This window comes from Arabidopsis lyrata (genome assembly GCF_000004255.2).
Source record: "Arabidopsis lyrata subsp. lyrata unplaced genomic scaffold ARALYscaffold_4, whole genome shotgun sequence".
Lineage (NCBI taxonomy): Eukaryota > Viridiplantae > Streptophyta > Magnoliopsida > Brassicales > Brassicaceae > Arabidopsis > Arabidopsis lyrata.
The window spans coordinates 4,585,588-4,608,529 of NW_003302552.1; the positions used below are offsets into that span (position 1 = coordinate 4,585,588).

General features: G+C 34.6%; 3 protein-coding genes across 6 annotated transcripts; 2 read left to right on the forward strand and 1 right to left on the reverse strand.

Annotated features, from left to right (window-relative positions):
- Window positions 1-359: 359 nt before the first annotated feature.
- LOC9314936 (beta-glucosidase 14) lies at window positions 360-2,150 on the forward strand. Its single transcript, XM_021029551.1, is given in 2 exon segments — window positions 360-1,148; window positions 1,151-2,150. Coding segments are annotated over 2 exon segments (1,527 nt in total). The 3' UTR covers window positions 1,889-2,150.
- Window positions 2,151-9,963: 7,813 nt separating this feature from the next.
- LOC9314937 lies at window positions 9,964-12,120 on the reverse strand. 4 transcript variants are annotated; one of them, XM_021028625.1, is made up of 4 exons: window positions 11,948-12,120; window positions 10,700-11,839; window positions 10,324-10,621; window positions 9,964-10,172 (listed from the first exon to the last, which is right to left on the reverse strand). In XM_021028625.1, the coding sequence occupies exons 2-4, from the start codon at window positions 10,730-10,732 to the stop codon at window positions 10,030-10,032; spliced, it is 474 nt and encodes a 157-aa protein (XP_020884284.1). In that variant the 5' UTR covers window positions 10,733-11,839; window positions 11,948-12,120; the 3' UTR covers window positions 9,964-10,029. The 4 variants fall into 4 exon arrangements, with proteins under 4 accessions (XP_020884284.1, XP_020884283.1, XP_020884285.1 ...); XM_021028624.1 differs by lacking the exon at window positions 11,948-12,120 and having other exon boundaries at window positions 10,700-11,392; window positions 11,483-11,941; XM_021028626.1 differs by lacking the exon at window positions 11,948-12,120 and having other exon boundaries at window positions 10,336-10,621; window positions 10,700-11,941.
- A 365-nt stretch (window positions 12,121-12,485) lies between these two features.
- Window positions 12,486-16,400, forward strand: LOC9316759. Its single transcript, XM_021028622.1, has 5 exons — window positions 12,486-12,727; window positions 12,828-14,612; window positions 14,960-15,080; window positions 15,266-15,325; window positions 15,586-16,400. Exons 2-5 carry the CDS (start codon window positions 12,859-12,861, stop codon window positions 16,219-16,221), a joined length of 2,571 nt encoding a protein of 856 aa, XP_020884281.1. The 5' UTR covers window positions 12,486-12,727; window positions 12,828-12,858; the 3' UTR covers window positions 16,222-16,400.
- The last annotated feature ends 6,542 nt before the right edge of the window (window positions 16,401-22,942 follow it).

The following is a 22,942-nucleotide window of genomic DNA, read 5'->3' on the forward strand; positions in this document are numbered from 1 at the left end:
TATTCATAATGATCTTATCTCGTATTTATGATTTAAGTCTTGAGAGAGTTACTTGAAATATTGTGGACATGATTTACAAAATTGTTGTTAAAAATAAATAAATAATCGATACAAGAAAAAAAAGAAAACATTTACAAATGTTTTTCTATTTGTACCCTATTAGAAAGATAACTAGATAAGATCATTTGAATATATAGTACTAATTATGAAGAAGTAAAATTTAAAAGATTTGTTACACTATTTTCTATTTATAGATTCACATACCCAATAAAAAAAACAAATCTCTTGCCTATATAAATCTAAACTTAATTCATTTTCTTACAACAAAACAAGATTCAATTATCAAAAGAAATTTAAGAATGACAAATAAATATTTTTGTTTACTAGTGTTCATTGTCTTGGCTTCCAATGAAGTTGTTGCCAAGAGACACTCTTCAACACCTAAATTAAGAAAATATGATTTCCCAGAAGATTTCATTTTCGGAGCTGCAACCTCTGCGTACCAGGTCGAAGGAGCTGCTCATGAAGATGGTAGAGGACCTAGTATATGGGATACGTTCTCTGAAAAATACCCACAAAAGATAAAAGATGGTAGCAACGGATCTATTGCAGATGACTCTTACCATCTTTACAAGGAAGATGTGGGTTTACTGCATCAAATTGGGTTCAATGCCTATAGATTCTCCATCTCGTGGTCGCGGATTTTGCCTCGTGGGAATCTCAAAGGAGGAATCAACCAAGCTGGTATTGACTATTACAACAACTTGATCAATGAGCTTTTGTCCAAAGGAATTTAGCCTTTCGCCACCATTTTCCATTGGGACACACCACAAGACCTTGAAGATGCTTACGGAGGATTCCGTGGGGCTGAAATTGTGAATGATTTCCGCGATTATGCGGATATTTGTTTCAAGAATTTTGGCGATCGAGTGAAACATTGGATGACATTGAACGAACCATTAACTGTGGTGCAACAAGGATATGTTGCTGGTGTTATGGCTCCAGAAAGGTGTTCAAAATTTACAAACCCTAATTGCACCTCCGGAAATGGAGCCACCGAGCCTTATATCGTTGGTCACAACCTCATTCTTGCTCACGGAGAAGCAGTCAAAGTCTATAGAAAAAAATATAAGGCTACTCAAAAAGGTCAAGTACTCAAGTCGGTATTGCTTTGAATGCAGGTTGGAACTTACCTTATACAGAATCATCTAAGGATAGGTTAGCCGCGGCACGAGCCATGGCTTTCACATTCGACTATTTTATGGAGCCGCTCGTGACCGGTAAATACCCGGTTGACATGGTTAACAACGTAAAAGGCGGTCGCTTACCTACATTTACTACAAAACAATCTAAGATGCTTAAGGGATCATATGATTTCATTGGAATAAATTATTACTCGTCTTCTTATGCAAAAGATGTTCCTTGCTCAAGCGAAAACGTTACAATGTTCTCTGATCCTTGTTCTAGCGTCACAGGGGAAAGAGAAGGAGTTCCCATCGGTCCAAAGGCTGCATCAGATTGGCTTTTGATATATCCAAAGGGAATTCGTGATCTTATCCTCTATGCAAAATACAAGTTCAAGGATCCTGTCATGTACATAACCGAGAACGGGAGAGATGAAGCTAGTACCGGTAAAATCGACCTTAAAGATAGTGAGAGGATCGATTACTACGCTCGACATCTCAAGATGGTTCAAGACGCTATCTCGATTGGAGCCAACGTAAAAGGATTTTTTGCATGGTCTTTGCTAGATAACTTTGAATGGGCATCGGGATACACGGTGCGATTTGGACTTGTTTACGTGGATTTCAACGATGGACGTAAGAGATATCTTAAGAAATCGGCTCACTGGTTCAGACATTTATTGAATGGAAAGAAAAATAATTGATGAGATATGTAGCATTCCATTATGTTATTAACTATCTAGGTTAATACTTACGCAATGCGTGGTTTTAATAACATTTATTGTTGATATACAAATAAGGTTTGATTTGTATTATATCAAACTTAAATCTCAAAATAGCGGTTTCAATATAAATTTGAGTGTGCTAAATGAAATGAAATAGTTTGAATGTTAAACATTTTCAAGCTATATATTTTCTTTCTTGTTTGGGCCTTCTAAAATTAATTAATTAGTGAAATTAGTTGTAATTATTGTTTGTTGTCAATAATGGTAATTTATTAGTAATATAAAAATCCAATATTTTTGAAGAAAATTGATGATATAACACTCTATATTTAATATTAAACAAAAATGGTTAAAATTATATAAATTTAGTTCATATTGGTAATTTGGTATCACTCTAATAGTCTAATTCATTTCAAAATGTTTTTGGTTAGTTAAATATTAAAACAAATTTTCATATTTAATTAACCAGTACAGCGTACCGACATCAGATTTCTTTCGTAACGGAGACGCGCTGGATGAAACCTCAAGTTGGATATAGCAAGTATAACACGAGCTTATCTTTGTAATGACCTTAATCATATTCGAGAAGCTTTTACTCCTACCCCATGCATGTCAGGTTACAACGGAGTTACATTGTTAAGGGCTCTGAGAGCATCTCCAATGGGGGAGCTCTTTCCATGAGCTTTCTCAAATTTTATATTATAAATTTTGAGAAAATGTTAGATGAGAACTTTTGTTTTTTTTTTTAAATTTTTCTGTGTCCATGTTAATCAAGAAGACATTTAACACTAACTAAGTCATAGTTAAGGGTTAAATGTAAGTTGCTTGGGTTACTCGGGTTACAGGTTACATGGGTTACTCGGGTTACATGTTACTTGGGTTACTCGGGTTACTCGGGTTACTCGGGTTACAAGGCTGAATGAGGGTGTTTTTGGTCTTTGTGCACAACCCATCTCAGACCTAGATTATGTTCTCTATATAAACGTGTGTGCCTCCTTGTTGTGTTTCACACATCTTTCATCAATACATTTCTGCTTCTCTCCAATCTTAAATCATGGTTTCATCAATCTTTCCTACTTAAATATTAACATGGTATCAGAGCAAGATCCTCATTCTAAACTCTAAATCCTTTCTATTCTCCTTTCTATTTCTCTTTAAATCTCTGGCCTTGAATCTCTGATTTTCGAATCTCTGTTCATTTGTTCTCTAAACTCAAACCTGTTTCACTAAATCTATTTCTCTTGTATCCGCTGTGCACTCATGGAGAATTTCTCACACTTCAAAAGGATAGTGATTCCGGTTACACTCAACGGTGAAAACTACCTCTTATGGGCTCGCTCGGCGAAGAATAACTTGGGTAGCTGTGGATTATGGAACCACATTGAAGCCATCAAAGGGAAGAAAGATCCCTCGATTGAAATCGAAGAAGAAGACGGAAAAGAAGAGAAAGAACTCACTCCCGAAGAGGAGAAGTGGGCTCAAGAAGACCAAGTAGCGCTTGTGGCCCTTCAAAATTCTCTTGAGACGTCTATACTACAAGCTTACTCCTACTGCGAGAGAGCTAAAGAACTATGGGATACACTCAAGAATGTGTATGGCGATGTCTCAAACTTGACTCGGGTGTTTGAAGTCAAGAGAGCAATCAACAACTTACACATGGAGGATCTCGACTTCAAGAAGTACTTTGGAAAGTACCGATCTCTCCTAGCTGAGCTCGAAATGCTAAGACCTCCAACAATCAAACCAAAAGAGCTAGCCATGAGGCGAGAGCAAGACAATGTTTTTGGCTTGCTTTTAGGTCTAAGTCCAAATCTCAACGGACTAGTTCAACATATCCTAAGAGGAGATGAACTACCAACTCTAGATGGGGCATGTTCCCAAATCCAAAAGGAGATTGGTGGTCTTGGCTTGTTCTACAGGGGAGATCTACCCACGGCCAACAAAGGAACTCTTCAAGGGAAAGAGGAAACACCGGTGGCAAGCAAAGGAGTGTTTAAACCAAATGAAGATCGAAGAAACTTGGTGTGTGAGCATTGTAAACGAAAGGGTCATATTAAAGAAAAATGTTGGATACTTCATCCTCATCTAAAGCCAAGCAAATTCAAGTTCAAGGAACCAAGAGCTCACATGGCCGAAGGTTCTAGCTCGGGTCAAGGGGAGAGTGGTAACAAGGGAGTCTCAGGTCAAGAGCTAGCTTTGGTTCCAACTACACATATCTCTCAAGGAGATATAGTGATGAAAAAGGCGGACTTGGAAGCATTATTTCAAGCCATGGCCTCTAAGCTCAACGCTAATAATGGTATCTCTCTCTATTCTAGTATTTCGAGCACTTCTAATGATCACTATGTTGTTGATTCGGGTGCCTCTCACCATATGGTTAAAAATGCTAAGTTACTTGAGAATATAAAATCCACTAGTGGTCATGTTGCTACCGCCAATGGCAATAGAGTAAACATAGAAGGCATAGGTCAAATTAACTTATTTGATAAGAAATCCGAAGCTTTCTATATGCCCCAATTCACTAGTAAACTCCTTTCGGTGAAAAAGGTAACAAAAGACTTGAATTGTTATGTAAAATTTGGACCTAACGATGTGCATTTTCAGGATATTAAGAGTGGGAAACTACTTGGAAAGGGAGACACTACGGATGATCTTTATATGCTTAAGGCGTATCCATTACAAAGTACTTCAAGTGTTTCGGTCTTAAATCAAGTTCCTTTATCTATGAATGCCACACTAGAAGATTTATGGCATTATCGTTTAGGTCATCCTCATTCGAGGGCTTTAAGTTTAATTTTCCCAAATGTTGTTTTTGATAACTCTAGATGTGAGGCTTGTATCCTTGGCAAACATTGCAAGGCTGTTTTTCCAAACTCTAAAACTATTTATGAAAAATGTTTTGATTTAGTTCATTCGGATGTATGGACCGCACCTTGTATCTCAAGGGACCATAACAAGTATTTTGTGACTTTCATTGATGAAAAATCAAAATATACTTGGCTCACTTTGCTCCCTTCTAAAGACCGTGTACTTGATGCGTTCCAAAACTTCCAAAATCATATAACTAACCAATATAATGCTAAGATCAAAGTGTTTAGGTCGGATAATGGAGGAGAGTATACAAGTCAAGCATTCAAAGATCATCTCACAAGACATGGGATCATTCATCAAACAAGTTGTCCATATACACCACAACAAAATGGTGTGGCCGAGAGGAAGAATCGACATTTGATGGAAGTGGCGAGATCCATGATGTTTCATCATAATGTACCAAAACGTTTTTGGGGAGACGCGGTGTTATCCGCGTGCTATCTAATCAACCGGATCCCTACAAAGATCCTACAAAATGCATCACCATTTGAGGTAATTAATAAGTCTAAGCCTTCTCTAGATCACTTACGTGTTTTTGGGAGTGTTTGCTTTGTTCTAGTTCCCGGAGATCAAAGAAACAAGCTTGAACCGAAAAGCACAAAGTGTATGTTTCTCGGCTACTCTACTACTCAAAAGGGATACAAGTGCTTCAATCCTTCTACAAATAGGATGTTGGTATCAAGAGACGTTAAATTCTTCGAAGAACAAAGCTACTTTGAAACAAAGAGTTGGGACAATGTCAAAGACATCTCGGATAGTCCCTCGGATCGAGCAAAGAGCTTAGAGTTCATCATCCAACATCTTGGTAATCCGGCACCTACGGCTGAAGCGTCTTCTCCCCAACCTGCTCACGGCAGCCCTCAGCATGGTTACAATGATGATATTGTACCTACCGGAAATCAAACACCATCGGGTCCTTCTCAAAGCAATATGACCGGACAAGACTTGGAGAACTCCTCAGACCATGACAATGACAATGAAACTATTCTTCATACAGCTCCGGTTCCCCGACGAAGCACACGCCCTCGCAATCCTCCAGAAATGTGGAGAGACAATCAGTTTCATTACCCGGCTAATCAAGTCACTTACCCCATTCAACAAGTTTGCTCGATTGACCTTCTTCCTGAAGAACATAGAGCTTTTATCAGTAAGCTAGATGTGGAATTCATACCACAAAGCTATGAAGAAGCCAAGGAAAGAAAGGAATGGACTAATGCTGTGGATGATGAGGTTCATGCTATGGTTAGGAATCATACTTGGGATGAAGAAGAGCTTCCACCAGGGAAGAAGTGTGTGAGTTCAAAATGGGTTTTCACCATAAAATATAAGAATGATGGTGAAATTGAGAGATATAAGGCTAGGCTAGTGGCAAGAGGGTTTACTCAGACATATGGTGAAGACTATAGAGAAACTTTTGCGCCAGTAGCTAAGCAACACACAGTCAAGGTTGTTCTTTCTCTAGCGGTGAATTTGGATTGGGAATTGTGGCAGATGGATGTCAAGAACGCTTTTCTTCAGGGGGAGTTAGAAGAAGAAGTGTATATGACACCACCTCCGGGTTTAGAGGATACAGTGGCTCCAGGGAAGGTGTTAAGACTTCGAAAAGCTATCTATGGCCTCAAACAATCCCCAAGAGCTTGGTATCACAAGCTGAGTTCAACCTTGCTTAGAGAAGGTTTCAAAAGGTCACATTCTGATCACATTTTGTTCACTAAACAGGATAATCAAGGAATTGTAGTAGTTTTGATCTATGTTGATGACTTGATTATCTCTGGAAGTAACAAAGCAGGTATCCAAGCTACCAAGTCTTCTTTACACTCTGCTTTTGATATTAAAGATTTGGGTGTTTTGAAGTATTTCTTAGGGATTGAGGTGTGTAGATCCAAGGAGGGACTATTTCTCTCACAAAGGAAATACGCTCTTGATCTTCTAAAACTTACAGGAAAGCTTGGAGCTAAACCAGTAGATACACCACTCGAGCAAGGGTACAAGGTCAATCGAAAGGGGGAAAAAGATGACACTCCTTATCATTGCCCCGAACAATACCGAAGACTCGTGGGTAAGCTTATCTACTTGACATATACTCGACCTGATTTATCTTTTGCTGTGAATCAGGTAGCTCAACACATGCAAGCTCCCACTGTTTATCATTGGAGTTTGGTGGAGAGAATTTTGAGATATATCAAAGGAAGTCCCGGCAAAGGCATATGGATGGGAAGAAACTCTAGCACAGAGATTGTTGGATATTGCGATGCAGATTACAATGGGGATCGCAACACAAGACAATCAACAACTGGTTTTTGTACATTCATTGGTGGGAATCTTGTGACTTGGAAGTCGAAGAAGCAGAAAGTGGTCTCTTGTTCGAGTGCTGAAGCAGAGTATAGAGCTATGAAGAAACTCACAAACGAGTTAACATGGCTAAAGGCTTTGTTAAAGGACTTTGGGATCGAGCAGAAGACTCCAATCACTTTTCATAGTGACAATCAAGCGGCCATCCACATTGCTACCAATCCCGTGTTCCACGAGAGGACCAAGCACATAGAGTCGGATTGCCACAAGACAAGAGAGAAGATAGAAGATGGTACGATTCTCCCTTGTTACACTAAGAGTTCGGACCAATTGGCCGATATCTTTACCAAGGCAGCAAGTAACCAAGTTTGCCAATTTATTCATGGTAAACTTGGTCTTGTAGACCTGACACATCCTTGAAAAATATTCTCCAACTTGTAGGGATAATACTCTTTTTCCCTAAGCTTGGTTTTGTCCCACGTGGTTTTTCAAGCTTAGGTTTTTAATGAGGTTATTCATACAAATGTCAAGTTTATACACAATTGGGCATTGTGGTATAAACTTGAGGGGGAGTGTTAATCAAGAAGACATTTAACACTAACTAAGTCATAGTTAAGGGTTAAATGTAGGTTACTTGGGTTACTCGGGTTACAGGTTACATGGGTTACTCGGGTTACAGGTTACTTGGGTTACTCGGGTTACTCGGGTTACAAGGCTGAATGAGGGTGTTTTTGGTCTTTGTGCACAACCCATCTCAGACCTAGATTATGTTCTCTATATAAACGTGTGTGCCTCCTTGTTGTGTTTCACACATCTTTCATCAATACATTTCTGCTTCTCTCCAATCTTAAATCATGGTTTCATCAATCTTTCCTACTTAAATATTAACAGTCCAATGGTAGGTTCTCTAGTGGGGTTCTTAGAAAAAGAAAAAATTATAAAAAATTGTATATCATAAAAATTAATAATTATAGCAATTCATAAAAAATTAAACACCCATTTGTTGATGCTTAAAAGGTTATATCATTACATGAATATAAACATGAAACATTGAGCATTCCTCTTCTATGATAAATCGACATATAACAATAACCAAGACCAATGATAAACTAGAAACAAGAACAATGGTATATACGAATATAAACATGCATGAAGCATTAATCGTTGACCATTCAACAGCTTAAGTCACTGGAATCATCATCAATGAATACCAAGTGCAAAGAGCCAAACTATAACTACAAGAATGTTGGCCTTGATTCTCTCGGTAACGTCATTTGTGCTTTTTAAACATGTTGTTCGATGAAAAAACATTCTGACGTGGTGGAACCGATTAAAGATGTGAAGACTTAATTATTGGTGAAACCATGTTGTAGTGTCAGCAGCTTGATCAAAGCCAAGAATATTCAGTGGTTTGGTTTCAGTCCCATTCTTGTTTTTCTTTGCCATCTTCAGCAAACACATAAGATAAGTGATAGATTAAGTCTCTATTCTTATGCCAAAAAAAAAGTTTAAGCAGGGTCGTACTCAGAGCCGTGTCTAAGATTACAGACACCAGAGGCGATGTTATAAAAAACCTCAACCCATATAAAATAATTTTTTGAAAAAAAATAATATGTGAGACCAAAGCGGGTTAATAGTCCTCTTATAAATGGGAGATCAAATTAGAGGTGCATGTTAACCATATTTTTTCGAAGGATTTAGGATTTTCTCCAAAACTAAACGCTACCTAGATATATAAAACAAAGTTTATAAACTACTAATCATCATCATTCCAAACAAATTGAGTAAGAAAACCCAAAATGTAGTTATAGTCTCTTTTATAAGTTATAATTATTTATTTATTTTGAAAAACTATAAGTTATAATTTAGTTTGTAAATCATAACTCATAATTACTAATTTAAAACGTAGTCTCATTTTCTTTGTTTATGTTTTATCAAATTTTGTATTAATAAACAAAAAGCACTAAACCAATATGAAAACAAAAGTTAGAAGCTTAGTTGATTTTTTAAAAAAATGGCCGTAGGCCAATGTTTCTATTTTTCCTTCATAGCCACGGGCCTGGTCGTACTTACCTTTTAAAAAATAAGGCACTTGCCTACGACCCCTTATTTGAAACCAAAACTTAGTTCCATTACTATAAAAATCAACTAATGGTTAATGTTTAGAGTTGGATCATTTGCTGAACATTACCCTTTTCAAAAATGTACGAATTTATTTTATGTTTTAGTTCCATATCATATCCTTCATATCTTTTTGTTTTTACATTAGTTACTATATAGAGAGTTCCATAATATATAAAGATATATTAATATATAGTTATGTGATATATAAAAATAATAATGTATGCATATTATTTTAAAAAATTAAAGGATAATTTAGTATACAATTTGTTAATCTTATAAAATTAGACTTCTTCGGAATACATGTCTATTTATATTTTTATATAGTTATATTTATTGTATTTTAAATTGCATAATTCGTAAAAAAAATTTATTAATTTTTTTTTTGTATTTTAGAAAGTCGATTTCGGCCTATTTATTATACAACGGGACGTTACAACATTTTTTTTTTTTGTAGAAACTAAGGCTCTAAATGGTAACCGCTGAATGCGGTTGAATTCGGCTGAATTGCTGAATCTGGCTGAATATATTGGTGATTTTTTGCTGAATGTAGCTGAATAATGTTAAGTTCAAATGGTAACTGCTGAATCTAGCTGAATTTTTGAAAAGTAATAATATAATTAAACTTATAAAAATATTAATTAAAGAAATTTTGGTTGTAAACAATATTAATTAAATAAATATATGCAAATATTTAATTTAAATTTGATATTTTTACTAAAACATAATTATCATACTTTTTAAAAAAAATATATTCGAAATAATTATTATTTGTTTAGTGTTTTCTTAAAATAAACTTCAAAATACATTATTCTGAAATACATATAAGAAACTCACTAATGAAAAGCATCCCATAATTGTTGTTTGATTCCCTCTCGTATTGTTTGCATATGTGCTCCATCTGTTGTTCCCTCTTGTTCATGCAAGAAACTTGCGTCTACATATACTCCACAGTCCTCGTTGGTATGAACTTGTTCTCCTGGGATTGCATTAGTATGCAAAGCATCATCAAAATCAAAATTAGGAATTTGAGAAAGACGAATGAAGTTATGCAACCCAGTAGTGGTTATGATTAATTTGTTTTGTGTCTCGACATCGTATCTTGGAAACTCTGATAATGTTTCTACCACCTCTGTTACCACCTTGCCTTGATCTTCGTTGATGTGTAGGTATCTCAATCGGCATTGACGGTGCAACGAGATGATTTTCTGTCGTTTCCTGTGTTTCTGGTACAGTTTCCGTAAAATTATCTTCATCATCTTCTTCTTCAAACCCTTGTTCTTCTTCATCGTCTTCTTCATCTATCTCATCTATTTGACTAGCTGAAATCATATGATCGTTCACAGCACAATGAGGACCGAATACTTTGTGCATCAAATCTATGCACGGCAAAGGATTTTTTTTTAACCTTGAAGCCCCTAGAGTATCCTGCAACATAGAATTATTATTAAAAAAATAAGAAATTATTATTATTAGTATTGATAAGTCTCCGGTTAAAATCTATACATTTTTTCGATCTTTCCACCATTGTTCATCCATAAGTATTCTTCCTGTGCCCTCTTCAACCACTACCGATAGACCCGTACGACTACGAAGCCTCTTCAATCACTCGACACTCGTGAATCTTGTTTAATTTTTATTTTATTATATGAGTTGTGTACAGAAAAATACAAAATATGTCGGAATATAATTGACTCACTTTGATTGTTTTGTACACAAAAATGATAAGATTCATTGTTTCAATAAAAATCATTCGATGTGGTGGGGACCATGAGTAAAAGACTCAATAATTCCACGTGAATTCCACAAGAATTCCACAAATGCAAATGATGTAGCATTCAATTTTTTCCACAACAATTCCTCAATAAATCAGCTAGTTTTTGTTACCATTTAAGGCCTAAGATTTTTATTTATGGGCTTGCCCCGAAAATGGGCCAAAAGGCCTGAAATTGGCAAAGTTACACAGATACAAAAAGAAGAAAAATTCCGGTGATAGCTCCGGTGAGGGAGATCTGATTTAGGCTGTAGCTGAGAGCAGAGAGAAGACCATTAATTTTGGCTAATACAAAGACCACAACTTTGCGGCTTGTCATTGGGACCGAACATGTTAACCGTACTGGATTATTAGGTTCTTGTCATTGTGCTGTTTCCGATGAGAAGCCTGACCCACCACGGACCTCCCAGAATGGCCCAAACCTCCTACAAATCAGAACCCTATTATTGACTCCCCTACCTAGCAAATCGATAAACACAAATCTAACCCTCAAACTCAAAAGCCGTAACCATTACCCTTCTTCGAGACCAAGCCAATTCAGAACCAGTCCGGTGAAAGCAACAACACGGAAGCTTGTGATGGACGATGGCTCAGAAATCCCTCAAAAGCCGCTACCCGCGAGAGCCAGCTCAGATATGCCGTTAATCACCATGACTAGCAACGTAACCCACCAATCCTCCGACGACTTTCGCCTCAAGCCGCAGCAGCCTTCACTGTAGTTGAGCCTGAGAAGAAATCTTCCGCGGCTCTCCTAGGAGAAGCTTCTCGACCACCGTGAAAGAGCCACAGCTGCGTCGCCGATGGATACCACACCTCGCCGTTACCGGAGAAAGGAGCCGGTCTACCTCTGCTTCACTTAGCCAATTCAGAACCTACAATGAAGATCAAGGAGAACAACTAAACTAGATCTAGATCTGTAATTTAAAGTTTTCTTCAAGAGAGAGGAAAAGGAACAATGTCAAAAGGAACGATTGTCCGACCTCGTTACAATAATTTTGTTGTCAGCATACTGACAATATTGGGGAGAACCAGAAGAACACCAATCCAAATGGACTTTAGCGACCACTGATTAAGTATGGGAAAAATAACTGAACCGAAAGAACTTCACCAAAATTGAATCGAACCGAATCCAAACTGAAATTTTAAAATAAATTTTAGAACCGAAAAATGAAATCAGAATCGAACTAAAATATTTCGGTGTCCGAAATATAATTATATATCCAAAAATTAGTTATTTTTACACCAAATAACTAAAAATACCCGAAATACCAAAATATCCAAAAAATACCTAAAATATTTAAAATATCCGAAAGAAATGATCCGAATGGAACATAAACTTCAGAACCGAAAGTATCAGAATCTGAAATGAACCAAAATTGTTTCGGTTCTTATATAGATACTAAACTATAAAACAAAAAAAAACTGGAATCGAACCAGAACCGATCCGAAGACCCGAACGCCAGGCCTACTAGAGACATTAATAATTGAGTTTAAAATTCAAAATATTGAAAAGCTAATTACGGTTACAAAGCACTTTGTGGCTATTAGAGACACTAATTAATTATATCTCCAGAATTGGCTTTTATAAGTTAATCTAATAAAGTTGTTGATAAAAAAAAAAAAAAAAATTATAGTGTTGACACACATCTCTCTCACATGCCTCTCTAAGTTCCATTTAGGGTTTTCTTCTTCACTATACACTCATGGTCTTCTCTTTCCAATCGCCGCCTCTGATCTCTCTTCCTCGCTTCTCAGATTAGGTAATTCACATTCACTCTTCTCACATTCATCATCTGAATCAATGGTTTAGATGTTGTTATGAAATCTTGACTGAATTTGTTTGTAATTTCCATTTTGCAGCTTTTTGTTTTGTTACATTGATTTGCCTGTTATGTCCAACAATCTCTCGCCTCAGCATTGTTTACAAATGGGTCAATTCATCAATGTTGACACTACTCCAGACCTGACTTCTAATCAGATCTCTGGTGGGAGGCAGGATTTTCATGTAATGTTGCCTAGTGCTGTTGGTTTAGGATCAGTTAATATGGATACAACTCTGTTATCCGGTAAGCGGAAATCTCCGTTGCAGCAATCTGTGCCAAATAAACGGATGGTACTACCTATGGAACATAGACCATGGGCGTCTGCTCCAATGCAGGTGCAGTTATCTTCTGTTTCCCCCAGGACACAGTATTTGCCTGCATCATTTGTTAGTAAGAATAGTTCTGTTTCTTGTAATAAACCCGGTAAGCAAACTGCGGCGAGAAAACAGACTTCGCAGAAACCGATGTTGCTGAAACCTCAGAGTGAATCATCTGGATCTGTTAGGTTTAAAATGAGAGAATCTTTAGCTGGTGCATTGGCAATGGTACAGTGTCATATGGAAGTTCCTAAAGAGTCGAAAAGGTTAGATAGTGAGACTGTAGGTAATCCTCTCGAAGTTCATGTTAGTGAGCCAGTGTCAGCTGCTTCTGGAGTTGATGTGATGGTATCTAATGGGAGCACAGAGATTCTGACCCTCAGTGATCCTAGTACTTTAGAAGGTGTCTCTGTTCAGACTGTGTTACCGGAGATTTTGACTATCACCAAGACAACTGATGCCCAAGAAATTATTGCACAAGAACCTGAGGCTTTAAAACCGTTTGTGCAAGACAATGTTTCATATAGTGACAATGTGTTTTCAAAAGATGATCTTTTGCAAGGGAATGACCTCTCTTGGGCTCTTGAGTCGGATATTGATTTTACTGTCAATTGTCGAAATGATATGATTGGAGCAATGGCTAATGATGGGAGTCAGGAGAAATTGTTACTGGATCCACAAGTTTTGGCATTTGAAATAGAGGCAGAACTGTTTAAGTTATTTGGTGGTGTGAATAAGAAATATAAAGAGAAAGGAAGGTCTCTCTTGTTCAATTTTAAAGATAAGAGTAATCCTAAACTCAGGGAAAAAGTTATGTATGGAGAAATTGCAGCAGAGCGATTGTGTTCCATGTCAGCAGAGGAACTTGCTTCAAAGGAACTAGCCGAGTGGCGACAAGCAAAAGCAGAAGAGATGGCTCAGATGGTTGTTCTGCAGGACACAGAGGTGGATATCAGAAGCCTGGTAAGGAAAACACACAAAGGAGAGTTCCAAGTGGAAGTTGAACCAATGGATAGTGGCTCAGTAGAGGTCTCTGTTGGAATGAGCTCGCTTAATTGGTCTCGACCAAAGAATATCAAGAAGAAAACCCCTTCCATTACTAAAACACTTGGAATCAAGAAGGAATTGAATGTCTCTGATGAGGGCAATGGCGCAATAAATGGAGTCACAATAGATGATGAGATGCAGGCTGCCACTGTATCTCTTCCTTCAATTGTGTCTCTTGATGAATTCATGTCATCCATAGATTCTGAATCTCCGTCTGTGTCAGATAATAATGATGCAGAGACGGTTTTAGTTTGTATATCACCCAAAGAAAGTGCTAATATTGATCTTGGTACATCACCAGTTAAGGCTGAGGATGGTGACATAGTAACGTTAAAGCCTGATTCTGATCTGAAATCTGAAATTATATCTGGTTTCATACCTGATGGTGAACGTGTATGGGAAGGTGCGCTCCAGCTAAGTGCTTCTACTGTGAGCTCTGTCATCGGCATTCTAAGAAGGTTTGTTATAAATGGTTTCATGAGTGGTGGCAAACCTATGTCAGTATTTTTTATTCAGTCTACATTTCCAAATTTGGGTTTGCATGCTTTAAAAGCTTTCTTTATGCTGATTAGTCAAAGACCCTTAACATGTTAATTATTTATAATATTTCAGTGTTTATCAGCTGCATAAGATGTTTTTGAATGGAAATGACTTCGTTAATTACAAGCTTTTCTGAATTTATAAGCTTCTCATTGGTTTCATGCTATCCATAAAATTCATTCGCATTATAGAACGTTTGATTTATGTCAAAGTCTGTACATCTATTGATACCACGTTTACTAATCTGATGTTTACTCTATGACAGTGGTGAAAAGACTACTACTAAAGAGTGGCCTATGTTGCTTGAGATCAAGGGTAGAGTCAGATTAGATGCATTTGAGAAATTTGTTCGAGAGCTCCCAAATTCCAGGAGCCGTGCTGTTATGGTATTATTTAACACTCCTTACTTTTTTCGTTTTCATGCACATTCATGGAAAGCTGTCTGCTTGGTTAAAAAAGAAGTCCCTGTTGTGTCTGATAATTGTTTAGAGTTTACTCTCTGTGTTTTAAGCCCCTGCGAAAACTCGTGTATTAATCATGGGTACTGATAAACCTTGATTTTGTGTTACAGGTTATGACTTTCGTCTGTAGAGAAGAGTGCTCAAAGACAGACCAAGAGATCATTTCCGAGGTATGAGCCGTGGTAGTTAAGTAAGATTCTGAGTAGATGTGTTTGATCCAAATAAACAAATCCGAACCAAAAAGAAAGAAATTAATCGATCAAAAATCAAAATCTTGATATGTTTATATTTGATTAAAAAGTTGAATCTGAACAGAAATGAACCTGTACAACTGTTAGGTTTTAGTTTGGTTCTTATTTTTCAAAAATTAAGGTTATCTAGATGCTGGATTGGTAACGAATTTGGGAAATGTGGTTTTGTTATCACACAGGTGGTGGATTCGTACGCTAAAGATGAGAGGGTGGGTTACGCAGAACCGGCTTCAGGAGTTGAGCTATACCTATGCCCAACCCGTGGGAGAACCCCAGAGATTCTAAACAAGATTGTTCCGAGAAACCAACTCGATTTCTTGAAATCTTTAAATGATGATGGTCTTATAGGTGTTGTTGTATGGAGAAGACGACAATTTAAAAAACCACCACTATCTAACAACTCTCACAAGAACCACCGTGAAATGGGTTCTTCAGTAACCACATATAATATGTCTCGTTACATTAACATGCTACAGGTCAACCATGACGATGGTGATGATGTGCCACCGGGGTTTGGTCCAACGACCATGGCTCGGGATGATGATGATGACTTGCCTGAATTTAACTATTTTTCTGGTGGAGATGTTGTCATGAACCGGATGAGCCGGTCTGTATCTGTGAGAGAGCTTATTCAAAAATATGGAAAATCTGAACCTTTGAGTAACCTAAGTTATAATGATAATGACAATGATATACTACCAGAGTGGCAGGCTCAATCGAACCGGACTCTTGGGGTTAATCATGTAAATGGTGGCTCGATGGTTAGACCATGTAGTGAGTGGTGGTCTCATCAGGATGGCAGAGGAGGATATTAATCGCTCTTTGTTTCATCACCTCAGCAATTTTGTTTTTGTTTTGCTTTTTCTGTAGCAGGCAACATAAATGCTCTTCCAAACTTTTTGATTTTATTTTCTCTCAGGTCATTGAATTTGGCATTTTGTTAGTAAGATGGGCCTTCTCGGCCCGCTAATATATTGCTCATTTGCGTTGTGTATTTCTTTAACAAATATAACTGAAAAAATAACTAACAAAATCAACCTCTATCTATCGATTATAAATGCAGAGAAAGAGGAATGACATAAACGAACAATCATAAAAATGTTCAATAAAAAGAAAAAAAAAATAGAACATAAAAGGATCATAATTTCTTTTTTTTTATAATAACATACCCAAAATATAAAAATATATCCAAAAACTATTAGTAATATTTATATTTATAATAACCAGTACCCCAAATTACATTTTTTTGGGTATTTTAGTTGAATTAGGTGATAATTTGTGTATTTTGAAGACCTTTTATAGATTCGGGTACAAAATACCCACCTGAATTGTACCCGATTTTTTTGGATTTTTACATATTCTCAATACAAACACAAGAATCGATCCTAACTTGAAAAGAACCAAACCGAATCCAAACCAAAGTTTTTAAAAAACCGAACGAGACTTAAATTTTAGGATTCAAAAATCCAAACCCGAATGGATGCGACCAGAATCCGATCCGAATAATCAAATGCTCGGTCCTAATTTTTCCAATTTGAGGCTTCAAATTGTGACAACAGTTTGAGTGATACGGTCAGTGGCGGACCCATGATTTATTTTTACCTGGGCTATAGATTTTTTAAACATGTAAAAGAACAAAAATTACGCAAAAGTGTAAGAAGGTAGAATTGAACTGGAATATAGGGGTGTCATTAATGAGGGAATTACCATTTGTGCGACTATCTCTTTAAGGATTTTTATGCATTGAAATTTATTTGTTGATTTAACCTGGGTCAACTGACCCCCTTTCTCTTTAGTGGGTCCGCAATTGGGTGCGGTCAACTGCAATTTGATGAAAAGAAACGCATCATGTGGAACAAGTGCGGTTAGTGTGAAACAAACGGTCCAGAGTATTATTTGAAGAGAAATTTCTCAAAATATTACACTTTCAAGTTTTGTTGCAAAAGATACCACTATTAGTTAATGTTCCCAAAATACCACTAAAAGTTTTGATTTTCCAAAAATACAAAAATTGATTTTCAATGGATGAGAATTGAAATTTTTTAGCTTTAGGTTGATTAACCTCACTTGTTCTGTATAGTGCATTTTTTTCCAATAAACCGAAATTACCCCGCATCTCACTATTTAATCCGCTTATCTCGCCCCGCTCGATCCACTGTCACCATTCAGAACCTTAATCACCTAATAACATATTATGGGCCTGAATGTAGAACATGTTTCATGTACCTTAAGGTGTGTTTTGCATTTTAGACTTCATTCAATACTAATTAAAATAATAAGTAAAGTGTGGTTAATAGATAATTAAAAACTTATTTGAACCGCCATTGGGAATCGTGCCTGTAAAAGTGAAGAACCACTCCATATTGTGGTTGTGCCTTATTTTCGGTGTGTTTGAGTATGGTTTATTTTATTTACTTATTTGAATATCTAAATAAAATAAGATTAAACCACTGCAGTTACATTTTTTTTTGAATAAAATAAGAGAAAAAAATTAAACCACTGCAGTACAAAAGTACTTACAAATTTAGGCATTGAATAGGAGATACGGTACAAGATGTTTAAGGTGCATAACTAAAAAAATGTTACCATTCATACACATTTTTTATTTTATTTTTAAACTTTTTTGAAAAAGAATTAAAATAAAAATAAAAGACAGAAGTGTGGTTTAATTTTTAACAAACTGCATAGTGCTTTTAGCGTATGTCTATATTGGTGTGGTTAGGATTGTAAAGTCCGGTCCACTTTTTTTTCTTTTTGTTTCTGTTTAAATTCCAAAATATTTGAAGCTTTTTATACAAATAAAAGTTATCAATTTAAACACTTTTATTCAAAAAAAAATGTTTTGATTGTCAAATTTAATAATTATTATACCCGCACTACACTTGTAATATTCACCATTCACATATTACTTCAAACTGTTTGTTTTACAACAACCGCACTTGTTCCGCATTATAGGTCTGAATGGTAACAACGTATTTGGTTGTGCGGAAAAAACGGTTTTATAGTGCGGTACGTACGAGAGAAACGTATTTGCGTGACAAGTGCGGTTAGTACAAAATAAGCGGTACGAAATAAGGTTTGATTGGTGAAAAAACTATTTGCGATACGCATTACCGATTATATATAAATATGTTAGAAATAAATATATTGATAATTACAAATTAGTGTTTTTTGTAATAAAGAAACAATTTCATATATTTATGAATTTAAATATCTAAATTGATCTAAAATAAAAGTTTTTTTTTGACATAATTTTTGCTAAAATTTTAAAAATTTTAATCTTAAAAAAAGCACAACACAATAAAAAAGGGTTAATTTGTGTAGAGACAAAAACGAGGCATCAAATTAGGTAATCGACAATATGAGGTTTTGGTCTTCAACAAAGATAAAAAGGATTGGCAAATGGGTTTGGAGTTCGGAATATTTACGGCAAAACCACTTCTTCGTTTGGCCATGCGCGTGGAGAATCTCTTTTGACTTTAAAGGAAACGAAAAACAAAATTCACAGCTATTAAATGCTCTCCTGTTAAAATGACCTAATAAATAAGCCATTTAGTTTATTGCAAAATCGTAGAACTACCAAAAAGAAAACAAAAACGTATGTTGAGTGTTATGAATATTTATATACATGTAAACATGTATGTAGAGCGTTATTAACATTTATAATGTTATAATGTTATTTTTTGAAAAGTTTAGAAAAGAATGATTTAATTTGTGTTTAAAAGTAGCTCAAGGTCTTGCTCATGATATGAATATTGATCCAATATTTCCACGTAAGCGCCGTGTCTTTAGAAGAAAAACAATTTGATGAGATTGAGCTTGATGAAGAAACATTATCCGTTCAGGATGATTTTAGAGTTAATTATTTTCTTATTGTTGTGGATATGGCAATTGGTTCGGTGAAAAATAGGTTTCAGCAAATGACTACTTTTAAAAGTGTAAATGGGTTTTTGTTTGATTCTTTGAAGTTAAAGTTACTTAATGAAAGTGAATTTAGGGAACATTGCATTAATTTCCAAAAAATATTTTCTCATGGCATTGCATCTTATGTTAATTTAAATGACTTTTATTTTGAATTGAAAGTTTTACAAATGGTTTTACTAGATGTGCCAATGACATCTAATGAAGTGCTTGAATTTGTTGAAAATATAGGACGCTATCGAAATGTTTCAATTGCATATCGACTTTTTTAATTATATCTGTAACTGTAGCATCGGCTGAGAGAAGCTTCTCAAAGTTGAAGCTATTGAAAAATTATATGAGATCTTCAATGTCTCAAGAAAGATTGAACGGTTTAGCTATTTTATATATTGAGAAAAATATGTTAGAAGACATGGATTTGGATACTATTATTCATGATTTTGCATCGACTGAAACTCGTAAAAACCGTTTTATATGATCACTTTCTCTTCTTTTTGGAATGACTACTAGGTTATATCTTTCAGATTAAAAGATTTTATCGGAGAGGAGTGGAGCATGTTAGAGGATGCAAACTTGGAGAAGATCAAGACATGAAATTTACATGCTTTTTTTCTATTGGTGTGTGTTTAAGAGAATTTTTTTGTATCTCGTCGGAGCTGTATATTTAAGCCGGAGCTATATATACATATATATATATATATAGATATTTTAATCAGTTCATGAACTTTATTTTATAATTATATACTAATACTATATATATATATATAGTATATGAAATTAAACAAATTTTTTGTCAAGATAATATAAAAGAATCTTGATTTTGAATATGTTTATTTAGTTATTAATTAAATATCTAATAAATATTTTAATACTATATAATTATTTATGTATATTAATTTATTAAATATTAGTCTGTACCGTTTGTTGTCACTATTCAAAATTTTAATAAATACTTAGTATTTATGAATCATAAATAATATATACAAATGTTTGATCATTAGTTAGAAAATAAATTAATAATTTTAATTGATAATCATATGATATTTTTTAACTATTTTCATTTATAAATATTTATCAAAAATATATTCCACACCGGTTTTTTACATTTTTACCACTCAAACATTTGAACCGCACCGCATGTTGTTTTTTTTACCATTCATATATTGTTCCGCACCACTTGTTATGTAGTAACCGCTCTTGTTATACATAATGTGTTTCTTTGAACCATACCGCAGTAAAACCGTACCGTACCTCTAAAACCGCTTGTCCCGCACCTCCAAACCACTGTCACTATTCAAAGCTTATGGTCTTGATTGGCAACATATATATTGCGGAATTTGAAAAAAAATATTGAAAAACGCATGTGGTCAGCCAATCAGCAAAAGTACTAATAATTTACGCTTTCCAAAAACAAAAAAATATTGCGGATTTAAATATCGATAAATACATTGGACCGTGTTTCTATACGCTGTCAATACTTTACCCTGAGATCCAGTACAAACACGCCGTGGATAATACTAGTTTCTTTTCTAATTAATTTTTATTGTATTTAATATAGTAATTTTTTCTATATATAGCTGTCCTACGAAAGTACATAAGCAAAAGCTACGGAAAAAGTTTCCTAAACTATCTCCTTAGTCCTTTCTAACTATTTCTACATTTAAGATAATTTTTCTGATATTTTTATCACATCATGGTATGAAGAGAACTAACCATTTCTTAAACATTACCACTATTATTGTTTTCTTGTTTATATAGTAATAATTAAATTAAGCATGTATTAATAGTTTAATTAATATATACTTATAGCTAATATATTATAGTTATATTTTACCGCTGTAGAATCTCATATGTTCATCTCATCCATTACATATGTTTTTCTCTATTTTTAGTTTCTAGTAATAGGTTATGTATTTAATTAATTTGTAACTAGATAATTATCGTTAATTATCGTTAATTATCGTTAATTATCATAGTGATCGTTAAGAAAAATATAAATCATGGAATTTGCATGTATTAGTTAAATTAGTATTATTCCTTAATTTGGAATTGGAAATTTCAACTCTTCCTATAGAAACAACAGTGTGCGTAAATTTACTTTTGCTTCTAGTTTTTTTTTTAATAAAAATAGTTATTAAATTTGACATCATAAGTAAAATTGTATTTACGAAATTTGTAGAACAAAGACAAGCACGAAACCAAATTGTGAGATATCATATGTCTCAATTCTATTATGGTCCTCTTCCAAGGAATAAACATGAACTGTTCAACCAATGCCATGTATCTTTACGTTATGTTATATATAATGTTCACATTCAAAAAGGAGTGGTAATGGCTACAGTGGGATTACATAATTTCAATAGAATTTCAAATTTCTCATATGCACATTTCGCAGAAATGACAGAAACAAATATAAACACAACAGGTATTTTGAGCATGACGTATGCAGCAGAGTTAGCAGATGGAGAATATATGACGCAAAACAAGAGACAATATTGTAAATATGTTATTAGAAAATCAAAGTAATAAATAATACTTTTTTAAAATATTATAATTTTTTTATGATTTAACAATATGTATGTTAAAAATCAAACTCTTACTTTTGATAAATTTGTTCATAAATGTATGAAAATATTTCTTTATTAACACCAAACAAATAATAATATACGATTATACTAATTATTAATATAATAATTTTTATTTCAATTTATTTATTATAATATGTAATCTGTATTGTTTTTTTTCTTTTTTACCATTTACACATTTTATAGTGTACCGCAAATAGTTTTTTTTCACTAATCAGACATTATTTTGTACCGCTTTTTCTATTAAAACTGCACTTGTCCCGTAAATACATTTCTTCCGCATGTACCGTAGTTGAACCGTACCGCACTATAAAACTACTTTTTCCGCATAATCAAATACGCTGTTACCATTTGGATCCTATGTGTTTTTCATATAAAAACCGCATCTAAACCGTACCGTACTACTTGAACTGCTTGTCCTGCACCGCCTGATACGCTCTCACTATTTAGAGTCTCAGAGTCTTATTTAAATTTTCATATTTCGATGTAGAATCGTACTTAGGCTCCGAATGGTGACGGCGGTTTAACCGATGCGGGACAAGCGGTTATAAAGTGCGGTATGGTTTTACTGCGGTGCGGTTGAAAGAAACACATCTAGCGGAACAAGTGCAGTTACTGCGAGAAAAGCGGTGCGGGACAATGTATGAATGGTGAAAAAACGATATGCGGTGCGGATATCATAGTTATTAAACTTTGATTAATTATTTTAAAAAATTATAGTTTCAAAAAAAAAATTTTCTTTTCAAAAATGTGTTATTGGGTCAAACTTATTTGTCCAAAAAATATTCATATATTTTTGAATTAAAACAAAATAAAAAATAAAATACCAGTTTTAATATTTTTATTCTAAAAATTAGTTATCTTTTCTTAAATTTTTAATATTTTCTTTAAATCAGTTTTAATTTTAACTTTATATGATTCTTAAATATTGAACACTCACAAAAATTATAAACATCAGATATTTTGTATTTATCTTTCATAAATTATACATACATTTGATCATTAATTAATCACTAAACTAATAATTTTA

Bases quoted from the DNA above. Each gene is read 5' to 3' on its own strand.
- LOC9316759 (XM_021028622.1), top strand. From the start codon at position 12,859: ATGTCCAACAATCTCTCGCCTCAGCATTGTTTACAAATGGGTCAATTC. The intron at 14,613-14,959 runs GTTTGTTATAAA...ACTCTATGACAG, and splicing joins GTCATCGGCATTCTAAGAAG to TGGTGAAAAGACTACTACTA. The intron at 15,081-15,265 runs GTATTATTTAAC...TTTGTGTTACAG, and splicing joins CCAGGAGCCGTGCTGTTATG to GTTATGACTTTCGTCTGTAG.
- LOC9314937 (XM_021028625.1), bottom strand. From the start codon at position 10,732: ATGGATGAACAATGGTGGAAAGATCGAAAAAAT. The intron at 10,622-10,699 runs GTATAGATTTTA...TCTATGTTGCAG, and splicing joins GGTGGAAAGATCGAAAAAAT to GATACTCTAGGGGCTTCAAG. The intron at 10,173-10,323 runs GTGGTAGAAACA...ATGCAATCCCAG, and splicing joins AAGGCAAGGTGGTAACAGAG to GAGAACAAGTTCATACCAAC.